Source organism: Phocoena phocoena, chromosome 6, assembly GCF_963924675.1.
Source record: "Phocoena phocoena chromosome 6, mPhoPho1.1, whole genome shotgun sequence".
In the NCBI taxonomy this organism is placed as follows: domain Eukaryota; kingdom Metazoa; phylum Chordata; class Mammalia; order Artiodactyla; family Phocoenidae; genus Phocoena; species Phocoena phocoena.
In genome coordinates, this window is record NC_089224.1 from 107,942,215 (window position 1) to 107,962,594 (window position 20,380).

A 20,380-nucleotide genomic window follows, 5' to 3' on the forward strand; every position below is an offset into this window, starting at 1 on the left:
GGGCCTTTGTACTTGCCATTCATTTGGCCTGGCTGGCTCCTTCTCAACATTTAGGTCTCTTCTCAAATGTCACCTCCTCAGAGAACCCCCCCTAACCTCCCAGGCTAAAGAGGACTCTGCACCCACACAGGTACTTCTCTTCACACCCCATGTTTATTTCTCCCATCACTATTAGTATAAACTATTTTCACTTTTACTGTTTCATTTATCTGTTTATTCATTTACTGTCTGTCTCCACTGTTAAGATCTATGAGGGAAGATCTTATTCTTGTTCTTGTTTACTGTTGTATCTCCAACTGTCTGTCTTGTTTATTGTTGTATCTCCAGCGCCTAGAACAGGGTCTGGCTTATAGTAGGTGCTCAGTAAATATTTGTTGAATTAATGTTCTATATCTTCTCCTTCTAGAAATAGGGAAACTGAGGCCCAAAGTCGGGGAGGGAAATGCCGGAGATAAATTAGTCACAACCTAGAGTAGAAGGCAGTGAGGGCAAGTGGAACTGAAGGTCAGGAGACTATGACCTTGGAGGAGGCCCATGTCTCCAAGCCTCAGTTTCCACAACTGTACGATGGAGTGAGGCAGTCATGACCACTATCCGAGGGGCCTGGTACTAACGGTACCTAGTACCTAGGAGACCTTGACCATTTCCAGGAATGATATCTGCGGTGCAGCATCCGCGCTTCCCCCAGACATGGCTCGAGCGCCCCAAAAGCCGCAGAAGGAGAAAACTACAGTCCCCATAGTGCCACGGGCGGCGCCTGCGCATGACTGCCGGCCCGGAGGGCTGCGGACGCCCTCTAGCGGCACTCTGGTACAGCGCTCCGCTCCGATCCCCGAGGGGCGGGGGCCCGCGGCGCAGGCAGTCAGAGCGCGCGCTGCAGCGGCAGAGCCAAAGCCGGGAGCCCAAGCGGCCGCCGGATCGCAGCCCGTGGGGCCAGCCGCAACCATGGGCAACCGTGGCATGGAGGATCTAATCCCGCTGGTCAACCGGCTGCAGGATGCCTTCTCCGCCATCGGCCAGAACGCGGACCTCGACCTGCCGCAGATCGCCGTGGTGGGCGGCCAGAGCGCCGGCAAGAGCTCAGTGCTCGAGAATTTCGTAGGCAGGTAGGAGCGGCGCGCCCCTGAACTCGGACTCCCCCCGCCCGGGTCCTCCGGGCCTCGCTACCCGGCCCCGACGGCAGCCCCTGGCGCTGCACCGTGGAAGGCGCGCCCCCCGCCTCCAGCCAGAAGGAGGCGGCCCACCCCCGCCACGAGAGCCCCTCAGGGGCGCAGCGCCCCTGGCTTGTCCGCAAACGTCAAGCCAGCGGCAGCGGGATCACGCCCCCCTCCTCCGCCCCATCCTTTGGGGAAGACAGCGAGACCCTGGCAAAGTGCTGTCCCCCCAACCCCCCTTGGGTACTGAGGGGCCTGCATTACTCAGCTCCTCCCTTCGGCTCTGGGGGTCTCTTAAGGCGGGCAGCATCCCTGGGGCAGTGCCCCCAACCCCAGGCCCTACGGGGGACAGCTCCCTCCTCTCATGGGAATTCCCGGCCCGTGGCAGGGGACCACCCCCCCATAGCCCCTGGGAGAGGAGATAGCCCCGTGGGCATCGGAGAGCAGACGCAGCCTCCCCCCCCGCCCCCCCCCCCCCCCCCCCCCGTCACACACACACCTCTGCGGCTCCAGCCGCCATCCGTGCGCAGCGCGGAAGAGGGGGGCGGCGCGGGTTGCAGGATGAGGAAGAGGACGGGGTGGGGGAGAAACCGCTTCTGATCCTTTACTGAGCAGCCGGCCCCTTGCCCCGCCGCCGCCGCCCCTGGGTGGGGGCACCTGTCAATGTCGTTCTCCCCTTGGCCTGGCAGAGGGATTGTAATGGAGGGAGAAGGCGGCGGAGTGCAGAGATGACTAAGACAGGGAGGCAGGATGGCAGGGAGGGGGGAGCCATTTGCACAACCTAATCCCCCTCCTGTCTCTGATCCCACAAGGCGCTGGGAGGGCCGGGTGGCAAGGAGTCAGGGGCAACCACAAAGACAAAGGGTGTCCTGGGTTTAGGGAGGCAGGCAGGGTCGTGACCCCCACCCCAGGGTCCCCCAAGAAAGGGGAGGCGGAGGCGGCTTTTTCGGGTGCTGAGGAGAGAGAGAGGATGACGCTCTCGGCCCGGTGCTGGAGACCGAGTGGGGGCTGGGCAGACTGAGGGGGGTGCGGGAGAATTGACACTGACCAGCCCACTGTGTCATCTCCCTCCCTCGCCTTCTTCAGAAACTCTAGCTTTGTGCCAATGACCTTCATGGCTAAAGAAGCGAACGACATGTGGGAGAGGGAGGCAGGTAGAGGCTTTCGCCCTCAGAGGGACAGCAGTTCCAGGCCAGACATCCTGGGTCCAAGCCAGCTTCTGCTGTGAAACCTCAGGCGAGTCACTGCCCTCTCAGAGCCTCAGTTTCCCCATCTCTAATATGGACAGTTGGACCAGGTGGTTGTTCCTGCCCCACAAATGACCTGGGAAGCCCAGTGTCAACCCCAGGGATGAGAGGGAAGGATCCTGCCTGGAGCTATGAATCTGGGGGGGCGGCCAGCCCCATCTGGTCAGCAGAGGGGGACGCCGTCTGTCTCCCAGGGACGGGCTCCCAAAGAACCTCCCTCCTAGTCACGTGACCCCCCAGAGCAGCAGAGGCACAGGCAAGAGACACACAGATGGTCCCCGTCCCTACGCCTGGCTGTCAGAGTGAGGGGGTGGGAGGACCCTGGAGACAATAAAGCCCCGGGGTCTTCGTGCTTTATATAGCACTCGTGGACATCCAGAACTTTCCAGTGTACAAGCCATAGGCCTGCCTTTCAGCCACTGGACATCTGCTGAACGCCTGCTCTGTGCCTGCTGCGTGCTCTGGGCAGGGGGCACAGAGGGGAAGGTGACCTCAGCTCCCACCTGCTGGGCCCTTCCCATGTGCCCCATGCCATGCAATATGGGATGGGTCGCAACAGCCCCATGAGGCAGGTACCATGATGCCCATCCTGCAGGTGAGGAAACTGAGACACTGAGGTTAGAGGCCATGTCCAAGGTCACAGGGCCAGGAAGGACAGCATCTATTAGACTCCAATCTGGAGCCTGCACAGCCTCTAAGAGCCCAGCTCTGCACTGAGCAAAGGGATGTGCAGGGGTGTGGGTCCCCATTTTCCCCATCTGAGTGATGGGCAGACTGACAGCTGCTGCCTTGCCTTCCTGAGACAGTGGCCGTGGGGCTCCAGTGAGTTCATGGGTGTAAAAGCCCCCTTTTGTAAACACGTGGGAGGGAGGTGTTAATTGTCAGTTAGGTTTGGGGCCTTCATGTGCCAGTACAGACCAGGCCCCTGCCCTTCTGGAGTTCACTGTCCAGCAGAGAGAGGTGCCAGTAAGTAGAGAGCACAGCAGGCCAGCCTGGTCACAGCTGACCTGGGGAACTGTTTGCTTGTTGAGTGGTGGAGTGAGATGTGGATTCTGCCCCAGGAGGCCTGGGCCCTCTCACAACCCAATACCGTTTGACTGTGGCCCTGCAGGATGCACGGGGTGTACAGACACAGGCCAGGGGCAGAGCAGGGGTCACTGGGCCTGAGGCGGAGGAGTGAGCAGGGAAGCATTACTTGATCCTCATGAAAGCTAGTGAGGAGGCCGGTGTTGGAGTGCAGTCGGGAAACTGAAGTTCACCGGGGCCCCCAGCCAGCCCTGCCTGGTCTGTCATGGGTCCCAGCCTCTCTACCTAGGACTAGGTCCCCAGACACATAAGCATGGTAACAGTGGCTCTGCCTCCTGGGGCTTCCTGGGAGTCAACCCCCCATTGAGAGGAAGTGGAAAATACAACAGAGGAAGCAAAGATTGCTCCAGGCCAGCCCGGGCTCCCGGGCAACAAGGAGGACCCTGTTGTCAGCTCTGCAATGGAGGTGACCCAACCAGCTGCCCAGGACCCCGCTAGGACTGGTCTGGGTCTATGCTATTTCTTTGTCTCCCTTTTACAGAAGGGAAAACTGAGGCTAATTCATTGAGTCATTCAGCAGATATATGGAGAAGAAAACCGGGGAATGGGGTCAATGCTGGGAGGGAAAAGGGCCACTTTCCACAGGGAGGTCAGAGAAGGTCTCTAGGAGGTGGTGGCATCTGAGAGGAGAACTGAGGGATGAGAAGCCACGTGACTATCTGGGGAGAGCATTCTAGGTGGAGGGAACAGCAAATGCAAAGGTCCTAGGGCAGTAATGAATTTGGTGTGTTTGAAGAACAGAAAGGAAGCACTGGGGCTGGTGTTTTGTGAGCAAAGCGGACACAGCATCGGGGAGTAGGCTGGGGCTAGATCTACAAGGCCCTCAGATTATGCTGAGGACCTGCGTTTGTTTTCATTATTATCAGAAGCTTTTAAGTAATGGAGTGACTTGAGCTGATTCAGCAAGTATGTGACTTGGGAAGGGGGGCAGGAGACACATGAGGAGGCTGCTGCGGTGGGCAAAGGTGACAGGGCCTGGACCAGGGCTTTAGCAGAGAGAGGGGGAGACCTGTGGGGTTCAGGATGTATTTTGGAGGAAAGTCCCACAAAATCTGCTGGTGGATGGGATGTGGAAGGTGAGGAAAGAAAAATCCAAGATGACTTCCGCACCTTTGACCGCAGGTGGGTGTTGGCACCATTAACAGAGTACGGGAGGAGCCAGTTGGGGGGCTGGGGGTAAGATCAGGAGTTTGGTTTTGAACTCTTTGAGTCTGACATGTCAGGTGGGCAGTGTGGTGATGCAAGTCGGAAGCTCAGGGGGAAGGCTGGCTGGAAATATAAATTTGGAAGAGATGGGATGTAAACCCGTGAGCATAGATGAGATCATCTTGGGGGTAAGTGCAGACAGAGGAGTATGTGTGGGCCCCAGGACACCCCAGCATTTTGTGAGCAGATGTCTGGTGCCCTAGGTTTCCCTTTGTCGCGTGCCCCCTCCCCACAATACCCATCCAGCGTCAAGTCTGGTGTCCTGGGACAGGCTTCCAGCCTCTGATGCCCCTGGCCTTACTCACTTTGGTGCCCAGGCATGCTGACATTTGGGCAGTGCCCACCTTCCCTCCCGTTTGGCACCTGGGGAGGCCAAGGCCAGTGGGAGTGTGGTAGAGGGGCTGAGCGCTCAGGCTCTGGAATCAGACCTGGGTTTGTAGCTTACCTCTGCCACTTACAAGCTGGGCAACATTGGGCATGTTTCTTAAACCCTGCTTGGCTGCTATTTCCTCATCTGTAAAATGGGGATAATAATAGCACCTCCCTCTTGGGATTGTGATGAGTGTTGACGTCATACCCGTGAAGCACTCGGGGTAAGGTCTGGCACAGAGGATGCACCCATTCTGTTCCTGCCTGGGCATAGGTACCAGCTGGGAGGAGGGCCAGGGTGAGGGTGGAGGTGGGAGAATCTCCTCTAGCCAGGATAGCGAAGGGAGGCTGGGGAGTGAGCCTCTGCCCAGAGCCCACGGGGCAGCCTGGGGGTAGTGTTTTGGGTTTCCCTGGTGACTCTGCCTACCCCTGCTCAGGCTCCCTGCCTCCTACCAATCCCCTTGCCCCTTTCTCTGCATTCGCGTCCCAGCACAGACTCAGAGAGCCCCTCTCTTGGTCAGCCCCAGCTCCTGCCATGGGGGACAGCCCACTCCCCACTACTAAGATCTGTCGCTTCCTCTGAACACTTCGGGCTACATCTTAGTGGTCCCATTTCCCAGGTTTGGAGACTGAGGCCAAAGATGATTAGGGGATAATTGAGACATCAAAAGTAGAAAGTCACTGACTGGAGGGGGCAGAGAGAACTGACATCTCCTTGGCACTTGCAACGTGCCAGGCCCTAAGGATACAGCTCTGAAGAAGCCAGACCTACCCCTGTTCTGGAGGAGGGGGGGCTGTGGGGGAGGGGGCTCACAGCTGAGCAGGACAGACAGACGCTACATCACACAAAGAGCTCTTTTGTTTTGTGTTGGAAAAAGGGTACCAGGAGCCTCGGTTTTGAAGGGAGGGGAGTCGTCAGGGGGCCCGGGAAGGCATTTGAGCATTTAAGTCTGGGCCTGAGTAAAAATAGGACTTGATCAGGCAAAGGAGTGAACACACACTCCAGGTGCAGGGTCCCACCTGAGCAAAGGCCCGAGGTGGGAGGGAGCCCAGTGGGTCTGAGAACCCGGACGAAGGGCAGTGAGGAGCAGAGGTCACAGTGAGACCGGGAGAGTCGGGGAGGCGCTGCCGGCCCTTCAGCCATCCCCACCCAGAGAGCCCGCGATGCTGCCGGGCAGCCACACTCCCCGTCTCCCTGCTCAGAGCGCGCACCTGCCACGCGCCCACAGCCAGACCCGCGTGCTCAGCGCCGCCAGAGGACGTCTTCCCCAAACCCCCGCCCCACCCAGTGGCCTCAAGGAGCTGGGAATGAAAGGTGACTCTGGCAGACGGCAGCTGATCCCGGCGCCAGGAGAATCGAGTTTCCCAGGCCTTGGCTGGGGTCGGAGGGTCGGAACCTGGCGGGCGGGTGAGGAGGGGCGGGGCGGGAGCGGAGGCAGCCATTCACGGACGTGGTGTTATCAGCCCCGGAACAAGAGCAGAAGTGGAGCCCACGTGCCGTAGGTCTAAATGCTCCTGTTATAAATCAAGCTAAGGAATTGCTAAATACAATACATTCTGCCCTCCCACCTTGACAAACACACCTTCAACGCAACCTGGCAGGCTGGTGTTGAATATCGAATTTCAGACTCCTCCGAGCTCTGTGATGGGATGGGAAGCGTCTCTCTCCAGGCCACCCTCATATTCCAGCTCCATCCCCGTCCCCAGAAAGGATCCCCCTTAGCCCCCCAGGGTTGCCTCCCCGAAGCGAGGGCCGCCCCCAGTGGGGACAGAAGCTAGAGGTAGGCTTGAGACCCCTAGGAGGGGTGCACAGGCTCCAGTTGGGCACCTTCCCTTGGTCCTTGGGAACCCCATGCTTCATGGGGGTGGTGAGGCCGGAGATCTCAACTGGGATGGGGTGCAAGGTCAGGGCCCCCATTCCCCAGGTCCAAGGGCAGCGCTGATTATTGTCTTCTTGGAACCAACAACCTGTTAGTAGGAGGAGCATCATCCCAAGTTTTCAGGTGGTGAAATGGCACAGAGAGGGTAGGGGACCTGCCTGAAGTCACACAGCGGTGGAATCAGAGGCAGGACAGGAACCAGCACAGGTCTCCTGCCTCCGTGTGAATGTCCACCATCTTCACCCCAACCCATGTGCCTACATCTCCATACACCTCAGCTTCTCCTCCTCTGCTCTCTCTGGTTGTCTCTCGGGCACTCTTACCCCCTCCCTGGACTGAAATCTGGCTAGGGAATATGAACTGTTTGCAGCAGTCAGCTCTAGCAACTTGGAATTACTACAGGCAACAGGAAAAAGAGGAATATTGGCCTTGGAAGGTGTTTGAGACAGTCACTGAAATGGCATCTTCCCAGTGCCCTGGCCAGAGGCCCCGGGATCAGCTCCCACCTCCTCTCTCATCCTCTCCATCCATTCAGTCTACAAGCCCTGTGTATTCTGCCCCAGTCCACCCCCCTCTCTCTACCTTGGCCACCACCACCTTTGTCTTAGCACCTGGGGCATCTGCCTCTCTTGCCATTCTCCATCTGACAGCACAGAACTCTCTATGGCTTCCCAATCTGATCCCCTCTGCTAGAAGCCCTCCTTAGCCCCCCTGCCCTCCAACCAGAGCCCTAGCTCCTGAGTTGGGACCCTGAGGCCTGCCTTACCCAGCCTGGATTCCCCTCCAGCCGCTCCCTCCTGGGCCACCTGGGTATCTTGCAGTTCATGGGGAAATGGGCCATCCCTCTCACTCTCCTGAGTGCCGTGGCGTGTGCTGTTCTCTTCCGGGAAGGCTCTTCACCACACCTCTGTCTTCTTCCTTCACTGGCTCAACCTCCAAGGCTCACATCAGCCAACACCTCCTCCAGGATGCCTTCCCTGATCACCCTCCAGCCCATGACCTCCGTGTGTATGGTAGGGCTCAGTTTTTCCAGAATGAGGGACCACAGAGGGAGAAAGAGGGCCATGGCCTTGGGCTGAGAGCGAGTTCCAACCAGGGTTACTATGAACATTTTACCTGTTCATTACTGTGTCACTCTTTTATCACTGGTCTTAGCACAGGGAAACAAGGCCACCAGCCGGGACGGGGAGAAACATCTCAGCAGGTGAATGCAATGCTCTCTAGCACACACAGGCACCTAGCACATGATGGGCACTCAGGTGGCTCATGGCATCACCAATGGGCACTCTGTTAGATCTGTTAGATCCTTCTACAGCCAGGATCTCAAGGCATCCCCTCAACAACCCTAGGAGGGAGCTGCTGGATTGTGTCCCATTTCACTGATGAGGAAACTGAGGTTAGGAGCAGGGAAATAATTTAGTGGTGGAGCTGAGATTCCTTCACAGCAAGCTGCTGGTGATAAGAAATAAGGATCCAGATGTAGCTCTGTATTGAGCGACTTGGGAAAAGTTTGTGCTGAGCTGTTAGGCAAGCAGAGCCACTACCCAAGTGTGGCTCAGAGCCCCGGGCACAAGTGGGCACGTGAGGGGCACCTGACTTCATCTCTCTGAGCCTCAGTTTCTTCCCCTTTAAGTTGGGGAAACTGGACATGCCAACCTCACACAGCCATTCGAGAATCAAACGAGAGGATGCAGATTTCTTAAACAGCTTTATCAAGGTATAATTTACATGCCGTAAAATTCACCCATTTTTAGTGCACACTTCAATGATTTTTAGCATATTTACAGACTTGTGCAACCATCATCACAATCTAATTTTAGAACACTTCCATCACCCCCGAAAGAAACCTCGTGATGATGCAGATTTTAAAGCCCCCGGCAGAGTCCTTGGCCAGCAGTCAACAATGCATCAGTGTTTGCCATGACTATTATTATAAATGATAAAATGTTTACAGTGGTGAGCCCCAGGTGTTGTGGTGTTGGTTGCTTTTTATTTTTTCAACATTTTATTTATTTATTTATTTTTCTGACTCAATAGCTGGAAACAGCAATTTCTTTTTTTTTTGAATTTTTGAATTTTATTTTATTTATTTTTTACACAGCAGGTTCTTATTAGTTATCCATTTTATGCATATTAGTGTATATATGTCAATCCCAATCTCCCAATTCATCCCACCACTACCACCACCCACCCCCGCCGCTTTCCCCACTTGGTGTCCATATGTTTGTTCTCTACATCTGTGTCTCTATTTCTGCCCTGCAAACCGGTTCATCTATACCATTTTTCTAGGTTCCACATATATGTGTTAATATATGATATTTGTTTTTCTCTTTCTGACTTACTTCACTTGTATGACAGTCTCTAGATCCATCCACATCTCTACAAGTGACCCAATTTTGTTCCATTTTATGGCTGAGTAATATTCCATTGTATATATGTGCCACATCTTCTTTATCCATTCGTCTGTCGATGGGCATTTAGGTTGCTTCCATGACCTGGCTATTGTAAATAGTGCTTCAATGAACATTGGGGTGCATGTGTCTTTTTGAATTATGGTTTTCTCAGGGTATATGCCCAGTAGTGAGATTGCTGGATCGTATGGTAATTCTATTTCTAGTTTTTTAAGGAACTTCCATACTGTTCTCCATAGTGGCTGTATCAGTTTACATTCCCACCAACAGTGCAAGAGGGTTCCCTTTTCTCCACACCCTCTCCAGCATTTGTTGTTTGTAGACTTTTCGATGATGGCCATTCTGACTGGTGTGAGGTGACACCTCATTGTAGTTTTGATTTGCATTTCTCTAATAATTAGTGATGTTGAGCAGCTTTTCATGTGCTTCTTGGCCATCTCAACATTTTATTTTGTGGAAAAAAATTTTTCAATTTTATTTTAATTTTTTAAATTTATTTTTATTGGAGTATAGTTGATTTACAATGTTGTGTTAGTTTCTGCCATACAGCAAAGTGAGTTAGTTATACATACACATGTATCCACTCTTTTTTTAGATTCTATTCCCATATAGGTCATTACAGAGTACTGAGTAAAGTTCCCTGTGCTATACAGTAGTTTCTTATTAGTTATCTATTTTATATATAGTAGTCGAAAGTTTTTTTAAAGGGAGAACATATGATTTTTTAAGGTACAGGCAAAAGAGAAATTGATTTTCATTTTGAGAGTATAAAGTCATCAACACTTGAAGGAAAGGAAAGAGGAAAGAAGGGAGGGAGGCAGGAAGGAAAGAAGCAAAGAAGAAATGTAGGAAGGATGGAAGGATAAGGTGGAAGGAAAGATCACAGATTTTCTATTTCTTAAATTAATTTATTTATTTTTAACATTTTTTAAAAATTTATTTTACTTATTTATTTAGGCTGCGTTGGGTCTTTGTTGCTGCGCTCGGGCTTTCTCTAGTTGCGGTGAGCGGGGGCTACTCTTCGTTGTGGTGCACGGGCTTCTCATTGCAGTGGCCTCTTGTTGCAGAGCGTGGGCTCTAGGTGCCTGGGCTTCAGGAGTTGTGGCTCACGGGCTCTGGAGCACAGGCTTAGTAGTTGTGGCGCACGGGTTTAGTTGCTCCATGGCATGTGGGATCTTACTGGACCAGGGCTCGAACCCGTGTCCCCTGCATTGGCAGGCAGATTCTTAACCACTGCGCCACCAGGGAAGCCCCACAGATTTTCTTTAATAGAGAAAATGGATGTTGTGGAGAGAGCACCGGGCTTGGAGTCCAGAGCCCTGGGCACCAGTCTTACCCTGTCGCCAACTTGCACTGTGAACTTGGGCAACACTCTTCCCCTTTTTATGCCTCAATTTCCACATGTGTGCAATGAGGGCGATGGTGGGAAAACTGTAGGAGCTTCATCAAATCATTCTTTCAGTCGACAGGGGTGTCCCGAGTGCCCGCTCAGTGCCAGGCTCCGAGCTGGGTGCTGGGAATACAGTGGTAAACAGGACCAACCCTGTTTACTGGACATCAGAATATCAGGGGAAGCTAAGGCCAGGGCTGCCCTAAAATGTTCAAACCTCAGCTGGAAATTCATGGGCTGTGCAATGAAGTGGGCCGGCCTGGGACCTCCTGGGGCAGCAGGAACAGAGCAGGACTTGTTGCCTGGCCTCACCTCCTCCCCACTGTGTTTCTTGGCCCATCCACTCCCTCACATCCACCCTGGATCCCTGCTTCAGAGGGCATCTCACAGCCTGCCTGGCCCGCTTGCCTTCCACTTCCAAGGCAAGGTTTGGCAGGAAATATCCTAGCCTCCGTCCACTCTTCCGGCCAGCCCCCAGGAGATCCACCTTCCAACTCCCTCCCTGCTGCATCAGTTGGTGACATGGTTGTGGGAGCCCAGCCTGTGTTCTCAGATTGCTCAACAAGTTATATTTTTTTATTCAGGCATTAATTTATATAAGCCTCACAGAAACCCATTTTACTGATAAGGAAACTGAGGCTCAGAGAGGCCTGGTCATTTGTCCATAGCCACACAGCTCCTAAGTGGCAGCTCTGACATCCAACGCCTGGCCCGTCTGACATCAGAGCCCAGGAAACAAGAGACTTATAAGGATGACTGCCGCTGGGTACACGCCAGACCAAGCATGCTACTTTCTGCTGTTGTTTACATTCAGCAGGACCCGGAAACCAGGGTTCCAGAGCAATAGTCCCGGATCTCGGACACCAGAGTAGGGGTGGGGTCACTTCGGCTCTTTGGTGTAATTTCTCCAGGCCCCTCTGGGGTGACAGAGCCAATTCAGACAGGGAGTATGTTGTGCCTGGAGGTCGTGAGACATGTTTATTTCATCCTCCCTGTGCTTCAGGTTTGAAGGTACTTCTGCAGATGGCAAGGCAAGGCCTCCCCGGGAAACTACCATCTGTCCAGGATGAGTGGGAGGGGCTGGCCTGTCACCATCCACCCCTTCCACATGTCACTTGAGGCTGGTGGGCCCGGCACACTTTTCTCTGGGCACCTGTTCTGTCCTCCCTCAGGCTAACCAGGAGCTAGGTGGGAGGTGCAGGGGGGGCTCCGGCTGGAAGCCAGATCAGGCCTGAATCCCCAGTGGGGAGGCACCAAGGTACACTTTAACAGAGGGCGTGGGGCAGCCTTTCCGGTTGAAAGGCAGGAGCTGTGGAGCCGCTCAGCCGTGCTCGCTCCTACCACTGTTGCCTGAGCCCCTGCTGTAGCCCAGCCTGTGCCCAGCGTGGGAATCCAACAGGGAGCAAGGCGCTCAGTCTGGACATGGGAACCAGCCGGTGTTTGTCACTGCCTGTCCAGGCATGTGGGGCTGGAGAGCCGGCCTCCCGGTCCTGGTCCCATCTTGGCCACCTCTCCTACCTCTCCCATTGCTGTGTGGCCTCACAGCTCCCTGCCCTTCTGTGGGCCTCTGTTCCACCCTCTGGATAATGACAGGGGAGTGAGATGTTCTCTGAAAACTGCACCTCCTTGATGTCCATCGTTTCCACCCAACATTCTATGGTCAGAATCCCAAGATCCAATTCAGTGCCCGAAGGAGGTGAGGCAGAGGGCTCTTCAGGATCTTGGATTCCTTGCTGAAATTTGGGGAGCCTCCGAGGGAAGAGACCGAGGACAGGAGGACCTCCTTGACAGGCCCCTCCAACTGCTGAGCGCCTACTATGTACCAGGCATGGGCTAAGCTCTTTTGGTGAAAGGGTTCCAAGGATCCTCCCGCAGCCATGTGTGGTAGTATATGATGCCTGGTTTAGATCATGTAGTTTACAGCTGAGGACCCTGAGGCCCAGAGCATGAAGCAACTTGCCCCGGGGGCACCAGGCCGGGGAATGGCCAAGGCAGGATTCGAACCCAGGGCCTCTGCCTGGCACTGGCTCCTCACCACTGAGCCAGTGATCCTTAAACTTGACAGGAACATGAAAATCATATGGGGATCGTGTTTAAAATCCAGATTCCCTCCTCCCCTCCCCTGCCCCACCCCCCCAACCCCGAGATTCTAACCCAGCCTGTCAGAGGCATGTGCATTTGAACAGGCTGCCTGGGGAACTCTGACATAGACTGTGTGAGGGCCTCCCTTTGAGAACCTGGGCCAGGGCCAAGATGGGGCCCCTCCCCACCTGGGCACCCCATCCCCACCCCGGCCCTGGGAGATCCTGGTCTGAGGAGGCGCTCTTCTCCCACACATGGCCCTGTGCTCTAATCTCAGCTTCCCATAAGCTGCTTGTCCTTTAAGTAGCCCTGGGAGGCAGCAACTCGGAGCAGGCTGGCGCAGACCCTTGACCACCCCTCCAGCTGGGCCCTGGGCTCCCCACACCCTCTATGTGGCACCTCAGGGACCTCCACCCCTCTGGCCTGCCAGGACCAAGTGGGCCCATTGGTGTGGGGGGCGGAGGGGTGCTCTCAGGGAAGAGCTCCAGGGAAGGTTCATGTCTCTGCATGGGGAGGGGGCTCTCTGTGGGGAGTCCCATCCTTCCCAAACCCTCCTGCAGTTTCCATGGCAACTACTGTTGCCATGGTACTGCTGGGTGAGGAGCTGGTGGGGAATAAGGTAGACCCCAGACCCCCAGGCCCACCCCAGCCTCTGTGAGAATAGATGTCCTACCTCCACAGCCCTGAGGGATCCCAAGTACTAGGGGGTCACCCCTGCAAAGGCATCAGCGAATAAAGGATGGGAGAGACAGAGACAGGAAGCTCCCACCCTGCTCGCTTCCCCCTGCCCCCAGTTAATCACCTCCCTCTCTGTGCTGCCTGGTGCACCTCCATTCCAGCACATGTCACATTGCATTGCATTATCTGTTTACTTCTGTCTCTCCCACCATGCTGTGAGCTCCTCGGGGTGGGAACTGTCTGACTCATCTCCTCCCATCCCCAGGGCCCAGCACAGAGCCTGGCACAGAGCAGCTGCTCCCAAATATATTCTAGACTGAATTTAATTGAATTACATAAAAAGCCAAGTCTGGCTCCTCAGGTTTAGAGGGCAGCAGAGCTTGATGGGAAAGTTTGCAGGCTCTGGAGTCCAACAGCACCAGGATTGAATCCCAGCTCTGCCATTCCTCATTGGGTGAACTTGGCCAAGTCACTTCACCTTTCTGAGCCTCAGTTGCCTCATCTGTAAAATGATCATTTCCATATGAGAGCACTTTTTGAGGACTTGGGAATTCAGTGCCCATTTATTAAGGACGTCTTGTGTACTAAGCCTTGTGCTGAGCCATGGGATACAGCGACAGACGGAAAGATGCAAGCCCACCCTTCTGAAGCTCAGAGTCTTGCACAAATGAAAAGCATTTGCCTGGCACCTAGAAATGATGGATAAATGCAGGATTTATCATTCTCCTTCCCCATAAGGTGGCTGACTCCTCCCCATTAGCCTCTGCTCTCCCCAGAGGTGGGGCAAGGTGAGAACAGGGGATGAAAGAGGCCTCCCCAGGGCCCCCAGATGAGGCCTTGAACCCAGAAACCTGGGCCTACTCTGTTGTCCCCAAACCCTCTGCCCCAAACCTGCTTTGTGAGTCCGGGTCAGGCTCTGGGCTGGGGGCAGGGGATCCATGTTCGTGATCTGGCTGTGTTCCAGCCCTATAGGATCTTTTTTTTTTTTTTAATTTATTTATTTATTTTTGGCTGTGTTTGGTCTTCGTTGCTGCACGCGGGCTTTCTCTAGTTGCAGCGAGCGGGGGCTACTCTTCGTTGTGGCGTGCGGGCTTCTCATTGCAGTGGCTTCTCTTGTTGTGGAGCACGGTCTCTAGGTGCACGGGCTTCAGTAGTTGTGGCTCACGGGCTCTAGAGCACAGGCTCAGCAGTTGTGGCACACGGGCTTAGTGGCTCCGTGGCATGTGAGATCTTCCCAGACCAGGGCTCGGATCCGTGTCCCCTGCATTGGCAGGTGGATTCTTAACCACTGCGCCACCAGGGAAGTCCCCCTTATAGGATCTTGAGTGTATCCTTTCCCCTTCCTGGGCCTCCATGTGCCTCTCCATGAATGAGGTGACTGGCCAGATCTCTGTGGTCCCTCAAGCTCTGGCCTCCTCCCCCCTTTCCTGAGTCCTGGGAATCCCATAACTGTGATCCCAAGAGCCTGATCCCTGGAGAGGCCTCCACCCTCCTTCTTGTGCTGGCCTGGGTGGGGCCGTGGTTGTGTGGGTGGGGAGATGAGAAGAGCTGACAGGACAGAGAGAAGTGTCACCCTCAAGAGTTAGCTGAAAGGACTGCTGAAGTTGACACAGCAGATGTCTGAGGAATAGACATCAGGTCTAGGGGCATGAGGTGAATTTGGGACACCTCAGTCCAGTCCTTCAAAGGGAGCTGGGGGGCTTCCCTGGTGGCGCAGTGGTTGAGAGTCCGCCTGCCGATGCAGGGGACGTGGGTTCGTGCCCCGGTCCAGGAAGATTCCACATGCCGCGGAGCGCCTGGGCCCGTGAGCCATGGCCACTGAGCCTGCGCGTCCGGAGCCTGTGCTCCGCAACGGGAGAGGCCACAACAGTGAGAGGCCCGCGTACCGCAAAAAAAAAAAAAAAAAAAAAGGGAGCTGGGTCTTCAGGGAGTTGAAGGGCAGAAAACTTTCACCAGAGAGTCAAACAGATCTGTGCCCAGGGTCTGGTAGATACTGGCTGGGCAACCTGAATGTCTCTGAGCCTCAGTTTCCTTGTCTATAAAATGGGGATAATAACAGTGTCTTCCTCATGAGGCTATTGTGTGGAGTCCAGGAGATATTGCCCACGAAGAGCCTGGTGTGCAGTAGGTACTTAAGGAGCATGAGTTCTTTTCCTTGCCTCCTCCTTCCCCCCATCCCCCTCATCCTCAACCCCAACCAGATGGGGCCAGGGAAGGGGAAGTGAGATGCTGCCTTTCCCCACAGCGGAAGGGGGGGAGGAGGTGCAACTCCGTTTCCACTCTGTGGCCACTGGACGCTTGGGCACGTGGGGTGGGGCTCCCCATGCCTCAGTTTCTCCTGAGTTGAATGGCAGTGGCTGGGTTGGGGCAGGGACTTCCTGTTGGCTCAGAATTAACACAGGGCAGACCTGAGAGAGGTCTGGGAGCCAGTTCAGAAGCACAAATTCTGTGACCCAGAGGATTTGGGGGTGATCTGTTACACCTTTCTCAGCTGCCCTCTTCCCATAGTGAAGCCCTTAGGCTAAGGTGTGGCAGGGAACTTTGGGCAAGCTTTGGGGCTCCCAGTGGCAGGACAAGCGCCCCTGGGACAGAGGGAGCCTCCTCAGACCTTGCCCCTCTTCTCACCCCCAACTCACTGCAGGGACTTCCTGCCCCGAGGATCTGGCATTGTCACCCGACGCCCCCTGGTCCTGCAGCTGGTCAATGCTACCACAGGTATGGGCTTCCCCTCTTTGGGCCTCATTCCCCATCCGAACAGCGGGGATAAAAATGCGTAACAGAGAGGTGGTTTTGCGTGGGGGGAGGGAGAAGAAGGCAACGTTTTGTGTGTTTGTGTGTGGGGGCGTCTTTTCCCAGCGGAAGATTGGACCCAGGTGGGTGCCGGCTATTATGATGCTTACTCGCCCTTGCCCCCCTCCTTCTGGGGCAGAATATGCCGAGTTCCTGCACTGCAAGGGGAAGAAATTCACCGACTTCGAGGAGGTGCGCCTGGAGATTGAGGCTGAGACCGACCGGGTGACTGGCACTAACAAGGGCATCTCTCCGGTGCCCATCAACCTCCGCGTCTACTCGCCGCACGGTGAGGAGACCTGGCCCCGGCCCCGCCCCCAGCCTCTTGGCTCCGTCTCTGAGCCCCGCCCCTTGGGAACCGTCTTATTGGCCCCGCCCCTTAGCTGGCACCTCGTCAAGGGCTTCACTCCTCCTGTAGACTCCGCCCCCACAGCGACTCCTCCTCTGCGCGTCCTACCCCAGTCCTACACTGCCACGGCTCCGCCCACCCCTGGCCGCGCCTCTAACGGGCCTCCGTTTAGCCCTTCGCGTTTCCCTAACCCCACCCACCTACGGCCACGCTCCCAAACAGATCCTCTTTAAGCCCGGCCCTGTTCCTTAATCCGCCCGCCCCCGGCCACGCCCCTCGCCTTGAGCGCGCCTTCTCGCCGCCCTGTCCAGTGCTGAACCTGACCTTAGTGGACCTGCCTGGAATGACCAAGGTCCCAGTGGGGGACCAACCTCCCGACATCGAGTTCCAGATCCGGGACATGCTTATGCAGTTCGTCACCAAGGAGAATTGCCTCATCTTGGCCGTGTCCCCAGCCAACTCCGACCTGGCCAACTCTGATGCCCTCAAGGTCGCCAAGGAGGTGGACCCCCAGGGTAGGTTTTCACAGGTAGCCGCTGCGCAAGGCCCTGGGGGTCTATTCACAGCGTAAGGGGGAGCCACTGGAGGGTCTAAGCGAATAGGGGTGGGATCAGATTTATGCCTTTAAAAATCATTTTGGCTACTGTGGAGAATGAATGAGGTGGGGAGAGCAGAGGCAGGCAGTGGGTAAGGGAGGGAGTGGGCTGGGAGATGGGGGAGTGGGGTGGGATTGGGAGTGCCTGGGGTCGCCTGTGTGAGGGCAAGTGCAGATGTAGACAACCCTCTCCTGCCACCCCCAGGTCAGCGCACCATCGGGGTCATCACTAAGCTGGACCTGATGGACGAGGGCACAGATGCCCGTGATGTTCTGGAGAACAAGCTGCTCCCGCTGCGCAGAGGTCGGCGGGCCACACACCTGACCCACCCCCACTGCCCCTCCTCGTAACACTGCCCCCCCACCCCCCGCAAGGCTGGTTGCCCCTGACCCCCACCCCATCCACAGGCTACATTGGAGTGGTGAACCGGAGCCAGAAGGACATCGATGGTAAGAAGGATATCACGGCTGCCTTGGCTGCTGAACGCAAGTTCTTCCTCTCCCACCCTTCCTACCGGCACTTGGCTGACCGCATGGGCACGCCCTACCTGCAGAAGGTCCTTAACCAGGTAGGGGCTCAGGCCGGGATGAGGCCTGGGGAAGCCAGCGTAACAGAATCATTTAAGCGTATTTTGTGAGGGTTGCCCACTGTCCCACAGAGCTTTGCTGACCGTTCCCTGTCCGGGGCCAGGAAGGGGAGCCCTTAGGAACGCCCCAGAATGGAGGGAAGTCCAAGACCTTGTGTGGACGGTGTCATTGACAAGGGCTTGGGCGTGGGGACTAGGATTGGAGTATGGTTGGCTAAAGACCTTTGCTCCTTCTGAAATGGGGAGAGGCTGATCTGCGGAGGGGGTGATCCCAGGGGCTTCCCTAGGATGTTTCTCCATCTGGAATGGAGCTTCCAGAATTACTGAGGGGGGTGTGTGTGTGTATGTGTATTGACAGTAGGAAGGCAGTGTGGCATGGGACAAAACTGGGGTCTCTGGAGGCCACATACCTGGGTTCTAGTCTCAGCTTTGTCACTCACCCACCAAGACTCTCCAGCTCTCTGAGCCTCTATTTCTGCATCTGTAAAATGGTGATAATAGTGATGAGACCTGTTTCTTAGGGTCATTCTGCAGTTCAGGGAGATACTGCGTGTGGAGACCTAACCAGAGTGAGCCTCAGAACTTGAGAATTACCTTAAGGGAGGCCTTAAACCCAAAGGGCACAAGGGGGCAGTCTTCCAGCCATCACTGCCCCTGATTCATTTCATCTGGCTCTTGTGGTGTCTAAAACGATTAAATTAGTCAAGATCAGGCAATTTCAGATAAAAATCTAGATTTCTGGCTTCTACTGAAAATGGAGTTATTGACTCATTCATTCAATTAATACACCTCTGTGAGCACCTACTGTGTGCCAGTCCCTGCCCTCAGGCAGCTTTCATTCTGGTGTGCAGGACAGCAGTGGGCAGGGCTGTGGCTCTGCACCTCACCACATCCACATGGGCCCCAGACATCCTGGCCCCTGCTTGATCCTGTGGGCATTCTGGGTCTGTGACCATGGCCTTAACCCTTTCCTCGCCCCCACCGCCAGCAACTGACAAACCACATCCGGGACACACTGCCAGGGCTGCGGAACAAGCTTCAGAGCCAGCTGCTGTCCATTGAGAAGGAGGTGGAGGAGTACAAGAACTTCCGCCCTGATGACCCAGCACGCAAGACCAAGGCTCTGCTGCAGTGAGGCCCTCCCCAACTCCTGACTCCCCATCATGGGGCTTCCCCTCCCCGCAGCCTCTCAGCACAGGGCTCTCCCAGGGCTCCCTGCCCTGGGCGGCTGCTGCCCCCTCAGGTCATACCACTCTCTCCCCAGGATGGTCCAGCAATTTGCTGTAGACTTTGAGAAGCGCATTGAGGGCTCAGGGGACCAGATCGATACCTATGAACTGTCGGGGGGAGCCCGCATCAACCGGATCTTCCATGAGCGCTTCCCCTTTGAACTGGTCAAGGTAGGCAGACCCCCCAGGGGCAGGAGGGCTCAGGACTACCCTCCCACCCACCTACCTAAGACTCTCTCATGCGTACGTGTGCTGACCCCACTAAAGGCCCTGATGCCCAGCTCTGGGAGTGAGGTGGACCCTGTTTGACCTCCCAGGTAGCAGAACAGGCCCTGACCAGCCATCTCTTTGTCTCCTACACAGATGGAGTTTGACGAGAAGGAACTCCGAAGGGAGATCAGCTATGCCATCAAGAATATACATGGCATTAGGCACGTATTGGGACCGGGGAGGGGAGCTGAACCCTGCAAGGCAGGAGGGGTCTAGTGCAGAGACAGAGGGAGTGATGGAGTGAGCCTCCCTGAGGAAGGACCAAGAGCCCTACCTAGTCCCCAATCTCCTCAACCCTGACTTTCTGGCTCCCAGCTTGGACAGGCTCTGGATAGGGCAGGTGGATGGGAGACCCAGGCCAGCCCCCTACCTGCAGCCTGCTGCCCTCCTTTGCTTGTCCCTGGGAGCGGCCCGGAGGCTAGGACAGTGGAGTAGAGCCCGAGGCACAGGTGGCTGGGGAAGCACCCTTCGGGCTTGGGCCCCCTGCCCATTCCCAGGGTAGGACAGCTCCCCCCAGTGCTATCCAGCACAGAGCTGCCCAAACCACTGGGTAGGGCCTGAGCTGGTGCATCAGGTGTTAGTCTGTGAACCTTTTATGATGGGATGAGGCCTCTCAACCCCCCAGACCCTGCCACAGTCCCATTAGCCCGAAGTTGGCCCCATTCCACCCCACTTCCCTCCTGCTAGCCAGCCCCAAGGCCTGTGGAGCCGGGACAAAGGCTGGAAAATAGACTGTTCCTAAAAAGCTTAGCCCCACTCCAGGGACCCAGATCTACACTGTCCATTAAACAAGAAAACTTAAAGCACCTGCTATGTGCCAGGCAGTGAACAAGACTGAAATGTCACTGCTTTCATGCAGGTTCAGTTCCAAGGTTTGGCATGGAATTTACAGACTGCATTGGCTAAGGCACAGAAAAGAAAAAAAATCTCTTTCCTAGTCTTAAAATAAAATGCTTTATTCCCAGAAAGGCTCTTAAAGAAAACCCAGTTTGACAGTTTTCAAACCATTTCTAGCCATAGAACATTTTGTATGAGCAGAATCTGAAGACAAAGCAGG

The 20,380-nt window shown here is 55.4% G+C and overlaps 1 protein-coding gene across 8 annotated transcripts in view; it reads left to right on the forward strand.

Moving 5' to 3' along the window:
- The first annotated feature begins 945 nt into the window (after window positions 1-945).
- Window positions 946-20,380, forward strand: part of DNM1 (dynamin 1) — a 44,134-nt gene continuing 24,699 nt past the window's right edge. For all 8 annotated transcript variants that reach the window (XM_065879734.1, XM_065879736.1, XM_065879733.1 and 5 more), the window contains exons 1-9: window positions 946-1,106; window positions 16,145-16,218; window positions 16,433-16,582; window positions 16,954-17,157; window positions 17,443-17,541; window positions 17,646-17,806; window positions 18,813-18,955; window positions 19,089-19,224; window positions 19,417-19,484. In XM_065879734.1, the coding sequence (XP_065735806.1) occupies window positions 946-1,106; window positions 16,145-16,218; window positions 16,433-16,582; window positions 16,954-17,157; window positions 17,443-17,541; window positions 17,646-17,806; window positions 18,813-18,955; window positions 19,089-19,224; window positions 19,417-19,484 (1,196 nt within the window). The remainder of the gene's footprint in view (window positions 1,107-16,144; window positions 16,219-16,432; window positions 16,583-16,953; window positions 17,158-17,442; window positions 17,542-17,645; window positions 17,807-18,812; window positions 18,956-19,088; window positions 19,225-19,416; window positions 19,485-20,380) is intronic.